The 16,889-nt window shown below is 40.3% G+C and overlaps 1 protein-coding gene across 2 annotated transcripts in view; it reads left to right on the forward strand.

Moving 5' to 3' along the window:
• The window catches only part of gabra3 (gamma-aminobutyric acid type A receptor subunit alpha3), an 85,646-nt gene that overhangs the window by 12,403 nt on the left and 56,354 nt on the right, over positions 1-16,889 (forward strand). For both annotated transcript variants that reach the window (XM_018751763.2, XM_018751765.1), the window contains exon 2: positions 2,805-2,905. In XM_018751763.2, coding sequence (XP_018607279.1) covers positions 2,820-2,905 — 86 coding nt within the window. In that variant the 5' untranslated portion in view covers positions 2,805-2,819. The remainder of the gene's footprint in view (positions 1-2,804; positions 2,906-16,889) is intronic.

Here is a 16,889-nt window from a genome sequence, read left to right on the forward strand (position 1 = left end):
AAAAAAACCCATCATAAGGTGCTTACCTAAAGGAGAAAAATGTTAAGGTAGTAAAGAGAAAGGTAGCTGAACAGGTTGAGACAAAGTACTGCTTTCATTCTTTTTGTATCTTGGGTAGACGGCACTGCTCTTGAGTTCAGCACTGCAGTGCTTCTCTTTCGATAGTTTATGCGTAGAGATTGAAAGGGTTGTGAGAGCTTGACCTTTGCTCTGAAATAAATAAATATGAAGAATGGACAGGTGCTGGCTATGAGTTTCAGCCCTAGTTAGCCGTACGTTGCACCGAGACACCTCATGGGTCACAGCTTGGTATAAGCAGTCACGCAGAAGACCCTTTTGACACCACCCAACATTGAGCGAAGTGGCCAAAACAGTCTCTCTCAACTTCCTGAAGGCTGTTTTTTAAATTGTGACTTATTTCATTTATTTGGCTACCAGATGTTTTTATCTGGGGCAAATTACCTTGCCTACATTTACCCACCTGAACAGCTGCATATTTACAAGGGCATTTACACTTAAGCGCCTCACTCAGGTGCACAAAAACAGGCTCCCGTGGCATTTTGGTAAGAGGCAAAGCAGCAGTTACTGAAGTGGAAATGGGATAAGATTTATCCAAAATGTTTTTAAGTGAAATTCCAGAAGGGACATTGCTGTTGTACAGTTGAGCATAGTACTCACACTTACTGTCATTAGCTGCTTGTCCAAGTCAGGGTCGTGAGGGTGCAGAGCCTATCCTTGAAGCACAGGGTTCTAGGAAGGTCAGGGTACACCCTGAACAGGACACCCATTCATTGCAGAGCAATCACACACACTCATTCAACCACACATTCACAGATTAAGAGGAATTTAGACTTGCCAGTTAACCCGAAGCATGTCTTCTGACTGTGGGAGGAAACCCATGTGAAGGAGAAGGACATGCACACTCCAGGCATGCTTTGAACCTACGCCCAAACAGTCCAGGTACTCCATCAGGTCAGCGCTATGAGCTGTGCCACTTTGTCACCACAGGTGCACATTGTAAGCCATGTTGTTTCAGTGCAAAACTATTCTTTGTAAATGATAATTACAAAAAAATTAAATCAGTTTTCAATGGATATACATGTCCAGGTCTTTAAAAAAACAAAAACTGTCACTCGTTTGTTATGATCACACTGAATTAATTTAATATACATTGATTTAGCTATTTGGTGAGTGGGCTTCTAAAATAGAAAGATGCAGCACAGTGGAAAAAACGGAGACTCACACCAACAGTCCACCCTCATCAGCATTATAATGATGCTGGTCATATACAGGACAGAAGCGGAATGCGATTTGTCACATTATGCAATTTCTCAGCAACAGAGATGTCAGCAGTTGGTGAAAATCAAACCCGGGTTGAATATGGCAAGCATAATATGGCAAGGAGTTATGAATTGCCCTGATGCACTGCGTTCTCATGTGCATGTCAGGTTTTCTGTTCCAGACTGCATAATACCGGCTGTGTGAGGAAGATTCAAGGAGCCGGTGCATTCTGTAGGAACACGCATACATTTGAGTTTATATTTATTCATTTAATAGACACTTTTCTCCAAAGCGACGTACATCTCGGGCTCAGACGTACATCAGACACTGGTATGGATCCAGTTTCTGCACCTTTTTACTCTGAGCTAAGTTGGAGAAGTTCATTTGTTCAGCTTGCAGGTAAAATGTTGGGTTTTATTTGCATTTCATCGGTATATATAAAAATTTCAGCTATTACAGTATTTTCTTTATTTCTGTTTTAATTTTTGTAGCTCATGTTAATTTTTGCATTTGACAAATCTCAGGAAGCTATGAACCACCAGCCAGAAGTGTTTCACTGAAGAACAGCGCGTTACAGCATTTTCTTTTTTCCCCACAATGTGACCTTGGAAGCAGCATGTTCCACATATAACTGGCCTACTGGTGGGTGACATATGAGTTGATGTCCATTTGTAAGCTGGAGGACACAGACCACATTTGTGGGGTGTAGTATGTTACTCTGACTCATTTCACACACTCCAGATGGGCAAATTTTTAAATTAGTTTGAAAAACATAATAAAGTAAAGCCCTCCGTCTAGTGTACCTTACCACAATTTTAAGAATTCTTTGATGACATGAGTTGTGAAATGTGGTGAAATTTATTTTACCTTCTGTGGTTTGCTTATGAGGGGGCGCGGTGGTGCAGCGGACTTGGCCGGGTCCTGCTCTCTGGCAGGTCTGGGGTTCGAGTCCCGTTGCGATGGACTGGCGTCCCGTCCTGGGTGTGTCCCCTTCCCCTCCAGCTCTATGCCCTGTGTTGCTGGGTTAGGCTCTGGTTTGCTGCAGTCCCACGCTGGACAAGCGGATTCAGCCTCTGTGTGTGTGTGTATGTGTGTGTTTTTGCTTATGACGTTTTGTCACAGCTTTAGCATACTTGCTTAGTTGGCATATGTTGAGATTTCCATGTTGATTTTTTTTTTTTTTTTTTTTTTTGAGCTTTTCTTCCTCGCACAAGAATCTTGTAACACCTTGCTGAGATTTTGAATGGATCCTAATCCTCCCCACTTTTTTGCTAAACGTTCTGAACACTAATACACCACACTTGAACTTTCCTTTCATGCATAAACACGTCCCTACTCCGAAAAGGAAGCCTTTTAGTCACAAGTTCAGACACAAAAAGACACTAGAAAAGCAACTGCTAACGTATGTGATTATTGCAGAGATGTTGCTGCGAAAGAAATTAAGTTAGTTATAATATCAATTAAACAGTTTTGCTTTACCCCTTTGCCCCATCACGCATCACCTTTTCCCCTTCTGTCTACAGGGCTGACACTGTGCTATGGCTGGCATGCTGCGGAAGCTCATTGTGCTCGTCCCAGGCGTGTGGATCTCCCTGATGCTTCTTCACCCATGCGCCCAGACTGGGTACGATGACTCATCCGTTTCCTCTCCTATCTCTTTATTTCCCCCACGCTGAGACTGGCAGGCTACATTGCAGCTAATACATTCATTAAAAACCTTCTATTGCTGTAACAGGGCTTTACAGGCTGTAAAATTCCATGTGAGCCACACTTTGTCGGCCGTAAATTGCGCACAGAAAACTGTTGGATTGGATTTTTCGCCAGCAAAGCCTGCTATGTTACAAGAGCAGCGTGGCAAAGCCGGACAAGCAGTGGGACAGCGAGCCAGGGGCTCGGTCCAGATGGGTCTGTTATGGCGCCAATCGGCTTTCGCTGCCTATTAATGCATCCCGTGATTTCATAAAGATAGATTCCAGGGGAAGCACGCCGGCCTCGGCCATGGGAACTCCGGATAGAGTCAGCATTAGTGCGAAGGCACGGCGAGAGCTGTGTTAGTTCAGCCGAAGCCAGACGATGTATTTTATTGTTCGCTTGCCCCGCTGTTGCAGGGTCTTGGCTCCAGAAGCGTGATCCAAACTCAGCCGTCTTTCTCATTGACAGTATCGCTCATGCCATGCTTCCAGTTTTGTATTCCGGTGTAGAACAGCCTTCGTTTCAGTCCATATGCTATTGTACAAAAGCATTGGATGGAATGGTGCAGGGTTTGGCCGTTCCAGTCATCAGCATCGTAGCCCTTCAGGTTTTAGATTATATTTTAATTACTACTCGATTTACAGATGATAAGCCAGGCAAGGTGACTGCTATCACTTCAACGAAGCAATTAAAAGATGAACTAGCAGAAAAGCCAGCGTTACTCATGGCTTTTAAGAATGAACAGCCAATTACAGGCACAACAGAATCTGTACCATCTATTGTAAGAAGAAAGAGTACGAATTGAAGCAAAGCGCAGCTACGAATGTATGGCGTATAGCTCTTTTTTTCTGTGATATTGCTCACCTGAGGATGACCTTATGCACTTGCATGACCAAAGATATGACTTTAGTGTGGGTTGTGCATGGTGCGTGTTCGGGGGAACGGTGCTGCAGACTTTCCTTTTTCCGTAGGGCTTCATTCAAAAAGTGCAGGAACACAAATGGAAATAGAACGACTATACATTTTTGGTCAGGTCACAAGAATTTTTTCATGAATACCTACGTTTAATTTCTTTACCTCTCAAAAAGCTATGCACAACCTTGAATTTGCATGTCTTAATATAATGTTGTCCGGGTGCGAACATGTGAGTGTCAGTGCATACCCTCAGGCCACAGTTCTTTGCCTTCGTACCACTGCCGTACATTTAGCGCACGAAGCACCTCCCAAACCTGAGGATGTATTAAGGGCACATCAAGTTGCCACGGAGACAGGACGCTGATCTCTCACGATGTCTCGATTAAAGGGTTACGTGACACCATTTTTTTGCCTTCGTTTCTCCTTGACCAGAAAAACGAAAAGGGAAAATGACAGTGTAGGTGTGAGTCTCATGTCAGAGGCAAGGGATCTGGAAAAGCAGTTTAGTGGTTTTCATTATTTAAAATAAAATGCAATTTTTTTTTTTACCCTACAGCACAGCCAAAAGAGACTGCATTATAAGTATTTAGAAAGGAATATATTTGAAAAAATGTAAATGTTCTTACATAAAGGAATGGAAAGTTATTTCCATACATGAGTCTTGATAATAAAGATAAAAGTCTAAATTAGTTGATTAGTTGAAGACATTTTTTGAGTATTCTGATTTTAATCAATTTTTTTTTTTAAAAAACCTGCTCTTTACTATTTTCACTTGCGGAGTGGTCCAATATTTCAGTGCAATTTCAGAGTGAACATGTACATGGAATGTGAACTGTGTACTTTTGCTGTGTTCTCTTTGTTTTTCTCTGTTGGTTTTCCTCTCACCATACCTGTCAAACCCAAAGAACAAATATAATGGCTGAGGTGTTTTCTGTACAATTGGCTTAAATGTTTGACTTATGTATTCAGGAGCATTAACCTATGTTTTCTTTCACCTAGCCACAGTTAATAATAACTGTAATAATTAATGGGAGCTACAGTGCTTGTTTTGGTAATACTGTGTTAATAGTTTCAGTAGCTAACCTCCAAAAATATACATAATTAGATAATATTCAGTGAGTGCTGGTGTTTTCAGGCAGGAACTTATACATTTGCACTGTGTTAACTTTTTTGGGAAACCGCTTTTCAGTTCAGTTCATACGGTTTAGTTCAGTTCAGCTCAGTTCAATTCAATTTATTTTTATATTGCACTATTCTTACCAGATGACATAGGGCACGGAACATAGTAGTACACTAAAGAAGAGAATGGTGCAATATAGATTTTTATTTTCTAAGGCAGATTTTGTTAAAACTGATCTGTACGGTAGCAAATGTAAGCAAGGCTACCAGATAATTTTAATTTTTATTTTACACTTCTATATTTTTTCCTAAGGTTTTTTTAAAACATAAAATTTAAATATTAGGGAAGCTAACAATGTTTGATTAAGTAAAAACTTTTAAATAACATGGTGACACAGTGGGTGCCACTCGCTTGGGTGTAGGTTCGAATCTAGCTCGTGGTATGAAGAATTTGCATGTTCTCCCATGCCATACCTGTAGTACCAAACACTCAAATTGCTCTCAGTGGCACTTAGCTTTACTCAATAAGCTAGCTGTAGCTATTCTGTACATTTATACTCACTTTTTTCAACATTGGCTGAACATAATGTGTTGTGTATATAACATCAATGCAACTTTATGTTTCTGTTGTTCTTTGAAACATTTTTGTCACAGTTTCAATTCTGCGTTATCCACTGCCTCAATACGGGCAGGAAATACGTTAAATATCACATAAATGAATTTATAAAAACTACATTCCCAAGGCTGGTTAATGAAATGTGGCTGAAATTGACATGGTTTTTCTGCCTTTGGTCACATATTCATCAACATATCATATCATATATCATGAGGCTGGTTAGGAAACCCTCTCCAAGATAATGCTGTTCTTCAAAAAAGTTCATACCTGTTTCTTGTAAATGTGAAAGAAAGGAAAGCACTAGAAATGTGCCATGTTATTAGTTCCATATGGAAAGATTTCTTCTTTCTATCTTTGCATCTGTGGCTGTTTATACATTTTACGCACGCATTCATAAATTTACGCCACAATTTCTCTCAGTACATTCTTTAACTAAAGCTTTCATATGGTTATTCTTTGTTGTGCACCTCACGAGGGTCTCTTATCAGAGTGTGAGAAGAAAGGACTCTGACAGCAATAAGTGAACACACAGGCAACACCTGTCATCGTCACCCTTCGAGTGTTTGACATTAACAACTGCTGTGCAGTTTTTGCAGATTGCAGTTTTGGTTGAAACAGCTGTAACAATTAATTAATTAATTGATTAATTAAAATTAATTAAATTTCATGTGATTGCATCTGTTAAGAAAATCACTTATATCTGCTCTATAGGTAAATGTTTTCACAGGTATACTCTATATTTCACACTTTGAAAAACATTTTAATTATAAAACTTTTTCTGTCACTTACTATTCAGTTCAGTTCAATTCACTGTATTTTTATACAGGGCTCTTCTCACACCATGACACAGTGATCTCTATTTTATCCATGAGATTATTATAGTACCTCCCTGGACTCGAAGCAGCAATCTTTAGGTTAGGGTGTTGATCAAGAAGGGCAAACTGATACTGTAAAAGGAAGTTGATTGAGTGATTTTAAAATGGAAAAAAAAAATTTCAAAGTCCATTTAAAAATACCATTTTCCAAATGACCCCTAACAGTAGCAGAAACTTTTGAGCATGATCAGCTCACAGGATTAGCTGAGCGGGAAAGTGTTGGCTCAGATTCATTTAATGGTGCTTGACAAATGGCTTCCCTTTTCAATTTTAACACATTTTTCAAATGTCCTTTTTTCCCATTAAATTAGCTTTGTCTTATACTGTATATTTAGGCTATTTAATACATGGTACCACATTAGACTTGATTTTTGGAGTTGCACCAAATGTTTTTATTATGCGTTTATTTTGCCTAAGTTTTCAGTGTGGTCAGAATACATATTGTGGGTGACAGGTTCTGTCTTACTGATGTAGATCAACTCATACTGTGGTAGCTGAAAAACTGACTTTTTTGAGATAGCAGAAACCTCATTGAAAAGGTGAAATAGTTTGCACGAAAATGTGTTCTTATAAGGGGGGGGCACGGTGGGTTGGACCGGGTCCTGCTCTCTGGTGGGTCTGGGGTTCGAATCCCGCTTGGGGTGCCTTGCGACAGACTGGCGTCCCGTCCTGGGTGTGTCCCCTACGCCCTGTGTTACCGGGTAGGCTCCGGTTCCCCGCGACCCTGTATGGGACAAGCAGTTCAGAAAGCGTGTGTGTGTGTGTGTGTGTTCTTATAAAATCAAGGATAAATGAACGAGGCGAAAATGACATCTTTGGGCATTGGACAATATGTTAAAATATTGACATATTAAATGTTAACAGATTTAAATCACATTGTTTTTCAATTCGTAGGGGATGCGGTGGCGCAGTGGGTTGGACCACAGTCCTGCTCTCCGGTGGGTCTGGGGTTTGAGTCCCGCTTGGGGTGCCTTGCGACGGACTGGTGTCCTGTCCTGGGTGTGTCCCCTCCCCCTCCAGCCTTACGCCCTGTGTTGCCGGGTAGGCTCTGGTTCCCCGCGACCCCGTATGGGACAAGCGGTTCTGAAAATGTGTGTGTGTGTGTGTGTGTGTGTGTGCTTTTTACTTCCTTGGAGTGCAATACCTTGGATGGGAATCTGTACTCATGCTCTGACTGGTCAGCACTAAACTTTGGCTGTTGTCACTGCTAGAGAACTTGGCCAATGAAATCAACCAAAGTGGTCAACTGAGAGTGTGGAATTTTTAATGGTTTCCAGTGAATTAATCTTTTTTTTTTAGATATATCAAAATCAGAGCACAAACACTGCTTAATTCCAAGGAGGTGCCCCTGGTCAGAGGAAAGTTGAGACAGAGTACTCAGGAAGTACCATCTCATTAATCTTTATGCACACTTCTTATGGCAACACAGATCTGTAGACCAGCCAAAGTTTCAGCAGCATTTGTATCTGTGAAGTTTGCATCTAAACCCAGAACCCTAGCACACGGCAGCAGTTTGCATATAATCCCTTTAGGCTTGCAAAGCTCCAGAGTGCCCATTCCTACTGGAATATGCGTACATATCAGTAGGGTTGTCTTCCCCATGTCCTCTATCCTTCTTGGTGCCACTGATACCATCTCTCTTCTCCAAATAGGCTTTGACAGAGTGCGGGCGGGAGACTTTCTTAACGGATGAAGTTGTCACGGACTAATCCCTTGTATTACCTTCCGTCGTCGTAGGTATCTCTGCAGTCTCTTGACGTACTTGCTACACCAATGGCCAGACCTTGATTACACTCCTATCTGTGTTGCTGTCTCCTCTCGAGTACAAACATTCCAGCAGTATCACAGCCGCTCTTTGGTGGTCCTCTTCCCTACCCTCACCTTGTCCCTCAGCTCCTAGTCCCTAATGATTATGGACATGAAGGGCAACTTCTCTTGACTTTGTTGTCTTTTTTTTCTTTGTGCTGTTTGTTTGTTGAGATCCAAGTCATTGCTGCTGGATGAAGTGGCAGAAAATGAGTGAGAGCAGCAATTCACATCAAACTTCAGCATGTAGGAAGTGCTCTCTCTCTTTTCAGGGATAGGCTCCAGCTCACCGTGTTCAAGACAAGCAGTTATTGGAATTGGATAGATGGATGAAGACATGTGGCATAAGTAATATAAGTAAAATAACAATGTTAATAAATCTACAGTAGCAGAAGGTGTTTCTTATTTGTTCTGGCATTTTGGCTCCCTGTGGTACGTTCCCAGTGCTGCAACCAGTTCATAGCTTACTGACCACGATGCTTACATACTGAATCTTTTCGTCAGGAAACCAAGACCTGTTGATATGTGGGGGACCTGATGTGTCATGACTGAGGTTTCTAACCAAAGTTCTTCCAAGTTCTGGAAAAGATTCCAGGGTGACATCCTTGACAGAGACAAGCATCTGGGAGGTTTGTGCCAGAACCAAATAATTATGTCACTGTTTAAGTGTCCTGTCTCTGCTTTGGGTGCATTCACCATTTTTTCTTGCAAAATTTGGAATTAATTTGGAATTTGCTGTTCCATTTAGAAACACTCAGCTTCAAATGACTTCTTTTACAGCCTTCCAGTGGAGGATTTATGCAATTTATTCTGGCCAGATGGTTGGAGCACTCGTAATTTTGGTAGCCTAAATTATTAATGTTTTCTGTGAGTATTGTTTAAAGAAATTAAAAGTGGAAAAATGGGAGACGCTGATTTATTGTGAATGTCTTGCCACTTTCACTGGGGCGTAGCTCTAAATATGCTGCGAGAGCCGTGTTTGGCCTGTCACAATGTGAACATTAAAGCCAGACTCGCAGAAGATGTTTTAATCCCCTACTCCTTCTGTTATAGCTGCTCTAACAGAAGTAGTTCAGGTTGAAAGGCATGATTTTTTTTTTTTAATTCTTAATCACATTTTCTTTTTTCTAATTGGAAACTGAACTACTTCAAATATACCACAGTCGTGGTAAACTGTAACATCCATATCATTACACCTTTCAGGTTGTTTTAAGAGGAAATTGCTAGATATGCATAGGAAGGCAAATGGACATCTGTTTTATGCCTTTAGTCAAGGTCCTGATCATACAGTTGCATAAACCCCATGGTTTTTGACCAAGCAGATTATCAAAGATGTCACGCTGCGCTGGTAAATTATGTCATCCCTTATGGTAATTGGTTTCTCACCTCAATAAGCTGTACAAATGAGAATCACAGAAGACTGACTTTGATCATGAGGACATTTTGGGATAACTTCCAAAAATATGAATTTTTTAATAAATTAGTTATTTACTTTTGTTGCTATTAATTTATTGCAGTAATCTTAGTGTGATGTTTTCTTGATAAATTAAAGCTTTTTTTCGCTTCTACTTTTCATTTTTGCCCTTAACTAGCCAGTACAAATAGCTTTTAGATAAAAACACTAAAATAATCTACAGAACTATAAACCATATTTTGCCTAAAAAGATATTAGGAAGTGCTTTTTTTTCACTAGCCAGTTGTTACAAAGAAATGGTTAAACGTTTTCTTCAGCTCTTTCAGGTCAACTGCACTTTCTGCAGTACTTTGAAATGTCCAAATCTTTTTTGCAGTTTTTTCACAATATCTCACAAATTTTTTCAGAGAAAGTTTTTCCCTAGCATTTTGTCACAGGACTTTTTTTTTAAATATGTACAGTAGGCACTTGGGGAAAAAAGTTGTGAAGTGAGAATGCTTCCAAAAATAATGCTCTTAATTAATAAACTTCCTACAAAGCTCAGTAACCATCCATTGCCAACAACCACTTAGTGTGGCAGGCTTGGCCAGGTACCCCTCTCTGGCGGGTCTGGGGTTCAAGTCCTGCTTGGGGTGCCTTGCAATGGATTGGCGTCCTGTCCTGGGTGTGTCCCCTCCCCCACTCCAGCCTTGCGCCCTGTGTTGCCGGGTTAGGCTTAGGTTTGCAACCCTGCCTGGGACAAGCGGTTTCAGACTGTGTGTGTGTGTGTGTGTGTGTGTGTGTGTGTGTGTGTGTGTGTGTGTGTGTGTGTGTGTGTGTGTGTCTGAGTGTGTGTGTGAGAATTAAGAAACTTTGATAAATCCATATAGAACAGATCTCTGAGTTAAACTAATTGAATAACTAATATAAAAGTTGTATCGTTAAAAAAGCAAACTTCTTGAATAATTAGAAAGTCGCAAGAACAGAAAAAAGAATTATTTTAAATGATGCATAGCAGCCCTAGGGAATGACGTTTAAGAATGTTTTTTAATTCTGTTATTTTATAGTGAACAATCATTCTAACACCAAAAAGATCCATTTATGTGTGGTTCTTTATATTTAATTAATTGATTTTCTTTTTGTTGCATCCAAAATAAGATAGTGGCAAAGAAAAATCTGCAAAATATTTAAAGTTTTTATAGAATAAAAACAAGCATGGAAATGAACTGGATTTAAATAATTTTAAAGCAGCTGCGAATATTTATTTCTGAGCTTTTTTCGAAAGCATACTTTTTGATGCACTTGAATAAAGCTCCAAAGGTAAGGGGATTATAATAGAGAAACACAGTTCTTTTTATTCTTCTGCATAAATTTGAGTGTTTCAATGCATTGCATAATGTAATAATGTGTACAGTCACTGTTATGGTGGATATTGTCTCAGAAATAGGCGGGATCTAAATATGATTGTAGCTAAGCCTATAAGAGTTAATGTATAAAATGACAATGGCAAATGTCAAGTTATTAAAGTTATTAACACTCTATTGTACATAACCACTTGTCCATTGTAGGGTTGAGATGGTCCAGAGTCTATTCTGAAATATGCTTCTTTCTTTATCTCTGACCAAGAAGCTTTTAAGAGAGCCCTCTGAATCTTTTTTCCATAATTAGAATTATGGGTAATATAGTGTTACATCCATTTAAATATGTAATATATGGATACGAATCACAGTAAAACTTTGTTGATAGGAAATGCATAAATGCAGATATTGCATAACTGTTCTGTTCTACACCTTTTCTGACCTTTTCCTTGCAATAACATCATTTTTTCAAATCGAGTGCTTATGAGTTTTTTGTTTTTTGTTTTTTTTTACAGAAATCTTATCACTGTTAGCTCCTGTGAAATATCGTGGTGTCTATGTACATGAGTCTGGATGACAATTTCTGCTAAATGCATAGCAAAGAAAAAGCAAGCATACTCATGTAACCCAGGAAGAACAAATCTTAATTTTGACACAATTTTGCAACGTGTGTGTCTCTGGAAAAGGTCATTAAGTAAATGAATATAATGCGGATGTAAGTGTGACATACACATACAAGTAAGACTGAGAAGCATTAAATAAGGTCTAGATGTTAAGTACCCTAGAAATATAAGAGCAGTGGTCTGACTTAGTGCTGTGTGCTCTCCATGCATCCTTGGAGGACATAAACTGCTGATGATCCAAAGAGCAGTTATTTGTTGGTGCTACTTATTGCTACAGTCGACATGAAAAACAGCACCTTCAGGCACTTCTCTTCCTCAGAACATTACGGGATATTAAACACAGGGAATGGTGCATTTGGGACCGGACGAACCCTCTAATACCTAGTGACAATTCTACATAAATTACACTATTTTGGGCCTGATTAAAAATTGATGATTAAAACTTTGTCTTCCTATATGAGCTAAGTTGATAAGTGCAGTGACAACATTGCTTTCAATCCTTTCTTTTCAGTAAATATAAACAGTTAGTATTGATGTCAGGGGTGCAGGGGTGTGGTGGTGCAGTGGGGTTGGCCGAGTCCCACTTTCTAGTGGGTCTGGGGTTCGAGTCCCACGTGGGGTGCCTTGAGAGGGACTGGTGTCCTATACTGGGTGTGCCCCCCCCCGCAGGCTTTGTGCCCTGTGTTGCCGGGTTAGGCTCTGGTTTGCCACGACCCTGCTTGGGACAAGTGGTTTTAGACAGTGTGTTTGTGTCTGTGTGTATTGATGTCATACCCCTGCCCTCAAGCCAAATGACCCCACCTACCGTGAATCAGAGCAGCAGGGTATAAAAGATGCCATCCTGACTCACCTGGTCGCGGAACCTCATCGAGTCAAACCGCTTCTCCTGTGATCGCAAAAGAATCCCACTTACCTCCTTGTCCTCCCAGTCCCTCTTTGCCCTTTGTCCTTCGTTCCCTGTTTGCTCCCTTCCTGGTTTTAGATCCCCTACCCCGCCCGATTAACTTAGATTCCTGTCTCGTCTCAAGAGCAATGTTTGTGCCTCGAACGACCCATGCCTGTCCCTGACTGTCTGTGCCACAATAAACGAACCCGCCATTGCGTCCACACCGACTCCTCGGTCTCCTGCCCTCGTTCCCGTGACAGTTGAAGCATTGGAAGGAGCGTAACTGAACAACTATAATGTTACACAGCGTAGCATAATAGCCTCTATCCTATGGGTGATACTGAATAAAATAGCATAGGAATATTGCTGACACGTGTATGTGTCTGACACAGCTCTCAGACCAGTTTAACCTAAGAGATTCCTCCTCTGAGAAAACATATCATATGTGCTTTGGAGCATGTAGGGTGGAAGTTTTTCTGAGTGCACATCATTTAAAAATAATGAATTCATATTTGAATGCAATTATCAGTAATAGTTTCAAGGATAATATTTCATTAACCCCTATAAATATAAGATGAGGCCCGCAGGGTTTTGACCTTTTTTTATTTAATGGGACTTTTCTGAGATTGAATAAACTCGGAAGTAGGTCACAAAGAAGCAATGGGGAGAACTTTGAGCTCTTAGCAAATATTTAGTTCTTACATGGCGATTTCTATTTAAAAAATGTACCTGCAGTCTTTTGTGTAGTTTGTTCGTAGCATTAATTTCAGAAGCCGAATGGAAGATGTTGACAGAAGCGGATATTTTATCTAGAGAAAACTCTCTGTTTGGTTCTAGTCAGTGACCAGGAAAAAAGTACAAAGATGCATGAGAAGGATTCCCAGCTTGTGATGACTTCAGGAGGGTGTGATAGAGTTCTGTACCAGCTCAACCTGGGGCACTGATGGGACTCACCAAAAATATGGAACAGCAGACAAATGAGCAGATCTTATCTACTGAATGAGAAAGCAACCTGAACTCGTTTACCAGAAGTCATCATTCAATGAGGGGGGCAACAGGGAGCACAGTGGTTGTGACATGAGTTTGTAGCCAAGAGCTTATCATTCGAATCCTCTAGAGGATCTGCTCTTGTACTTAAAGGCACTTAACCTGAATGGTTTCATAAGTAATTAATGTTGTGTGACTCATTCTACAATAAACACAAACCTGGAAATTCAGAATCCAAAAGAAGCTCAAAGGTATACAAATCGGTATCCAGTTGTCTGACAGCATCTGTAACATGACAGAGAAATAAATAACAGCTTTGCAATTGGATTATATCTTTTCTTTAATGTTATATATTCCAAAACTTTCTGTTTCAGCCATGGATTTATGAGATTGTCATCTCTCGTTTACTGCGAATGGGTGTGTCAGTCAAGAGTGTAGGGGTCAGTTGTTTAAAGAGCAGAGAAGTGTGGCACCAGTGAAAAGGGATTAAACCCATGCTGAGAGGCTGATAATCCATGACTTGTTAGGGCAAATGGGATGCAAAGTGTTTTATCATGTGATATGTAATATGATGTAGAGTATCTGTATGTATGAAGAACACTATCAAAGGCTGACTAAAGTACGTTCTTTTAATTGAACAAAAAATAACTTCTTAACCACATCTTTATTGCAGTGTAAGCTAAATGGATACCGATCTTCAGCATGTTATCATTTTCTTATTTCTGATAATTAAGCTCACCCAGAGAGAAGGAATCCTGATGTATGAAGGGTATGCTTTTAAGATGACACTTCTGTCTAATTATGAAGACAAGCCAAAGTACGTATGGATTTTAGAACAATTTTGGAATTCATTAAATAAAATAGTATTTGTGAATGGGGGCACGCTGACGTTGCGGGTTTTGCCGGAGCCTGTTCTCTGGTGGGTCTGGGGTTCGAGTCCCGCTTGGGGTGCCTTGCGATGGAGTGGCGTCCCGTCCTGGGTGTGTCCCCTCCCCCTCCAGCCTTGCGCCCTGCGTTGCCGAGTTAGGCTCCGGTTCAACGCGACCACGCTCGGGGCAAGCGGTTTCAGGCAATGTGTGTGTGTGTCTTTGTGGAACAGAGCACCAATTCAAGAGCAAAGTATTGTTTGTCAATTATGGAACTTGGTAGAAAGGGGATGACGAAATGAAAACAATTAACCAGCTGCTCATGTACCGTGATTGCAAACCTCAGAACGCTTGCTTTGTTGTCTTGCTCATTTCTGTTTCTCACCCCCCCTCCGTGTATACTTCTTTCTTTCACACTTTGTTAATGAGTTGTAAATTACATTTTAACATTCAGTATTTCAACATGTACAAAATCAGCTTCAGAGACTGCAGAGCCAAACCAGAATGTAGCTGCATGGATTCCTACAATGAACGTCTTGTTGAGAGCTATCAGAGATATATCCAGAGGTGACCATAGAAGTGGCTGGTGGTCCGAGGGTTGGGGGGGAGATACTGTGGTTTGGAACTTGCTCAGAGGTAGGCAAGGAAGTAGCGTGTTGCAGTGCATCCACAAGCGTATCCACTCCATCTGAGCTGACATCACTTTCTAAATGTTCACATCTGTGCCATCTGTGAGTCCAGGCATTAAGGAGACAAATCCCGAAGCAAGCAGATTGCTGTGCAGTGTGCGTTAATGCAACATGATGCATTATGTATTGCAAAATGGAGCAGGCAGTGTAGGGGTTAACATCTCAGTTGCAGGTTCAGGTTCATGTAAACCTAGGTTTCTCTATTGAAGTACTTTGGTATATAAAGCAAAACTGAGTGAAATTGTTACTCTTTATGTATAAAAGCAGTGGCTAAGCAACTAAATGAACACATAGCAATAATAAACAGCATATTGGGGCCATAAGCTATTCAAATGGGTATGTCTGTGATTTCAGAGGTTTGCATGATTCGGGAGTGGATGACTGATGCCCGGAAGAGATCAATTCCGAGTAAAGGTGTTAAGCAAAACTAGTTATTATATCCGAAATGTGAATGAAATAGATACCTATAATGTTCCCATGTAAGGCAAAATGAAAAGATGACCAGTCAAATGTCAGCCTTTAGCTAGTGAACCATGTGATGTTCTCAGCTCTCAGGCACCTGCACCCATGATGTTCACAGAAACATAGATCGGTGTGATGCTTGGTTGTAAGTGAAAGACAAAAATTGAAAACAGATAAAATAAATGGAATTTTACCACATGAGGGCACACAATCACCAATATCAGTGAGATTACAAACATAATTAAGATTGATAATACTGAGAGAAGTTATAAAAATTAGCCAGAAGTTATCATTTTAATTATATATTTTTTTTTGAAAATTCTGCAGTTATGAAACCTCTATGTCTGGAGACAGACAAAGTACTGATAGACAAACCTAAGAAACCCAGAAAAGTTTGAGCCAAACATTTTTTATTTTTTTAAAATCAGTTTTCATAAATAAAAACTGGTTTATTTCTAAGCTTGCATATATCATCACGTGTGTGTGTGTGTGTGTGTGTGTGTGTGTGTGTGTGTGTGTGTGTGTGTGTGTGTGTTGTTTGTTTCTCTGCTCTTTGCTTAAAAGTGTATGCTATGGTGTCTATTTGCTGTGAGTTCCCATAGAGATGGTTTTACATACAATACATATCGGCCTGTAAACACACACACACGCACACACACACATATACACACACGCACAGGCTGAAACTACTTGTCCCAAGCAGGTTTGTGGCAAACCAGAGCCTAGCGCAGCATCACAGGGTGTAGGGCTGGAGGGGACACACCCAGGATAGGACGCCAGTCCATCACAGGGTACTCCAAGCGGGACTCGAACCCCAGGCCCGCCACACCACTGCGCCCCCCCTGGCCTGTAAATAAAATGTTAATTTTAGGAATAGCATGAAGTATAGTATTTAAAAGCTTGAAAAAGCCTGGAAGTTATTAGCTCAAGCCCCTCTTCCCACTGTTGCAGCTGTACCCATGGGAAAGGTGCTTATCCTGAATTACTGCAGTAAAAATGTACAATTCTATAAAAGGATCAAATACTGTAAGCAGCTTTGTATAATATTGTCAGTTAAGTACACAGTTAATAATAATAAAAAAATTGCATAATGGCAATTGGGTATGCTAACTCATAACCTGAAGGCTGCTGGTTTGAATCCCACTCCAGACCCTGCTGCAGTGCCTTTGAAAAATGTTGCTTATTCTGAATTGCTCCAGTAAGAATATTCAGATGAACAAATGGGCATATCACTTCATGTCATTTTAATTAAGGCTTCAGATAAATAAAATTTGTAATAATAATTCAGTTATGTGCCTATTAATTTTTTTGTTAACAGTTG

The sequence above is a fragment of the Scleropages formosus genome, chromosome 4 (assembly GCF_900964775.1).
Source record: "Scleropages formosus chromosome 4, fSclFor1.1, whole genome shotgun sequence".
NCBI classification, from domain to species: Eukaryota; Metazoa; Chordata; class Actinopteri; order Osteoglossiformes; family Osteoglossidae; genus Scleropages; species Scleropages formosus.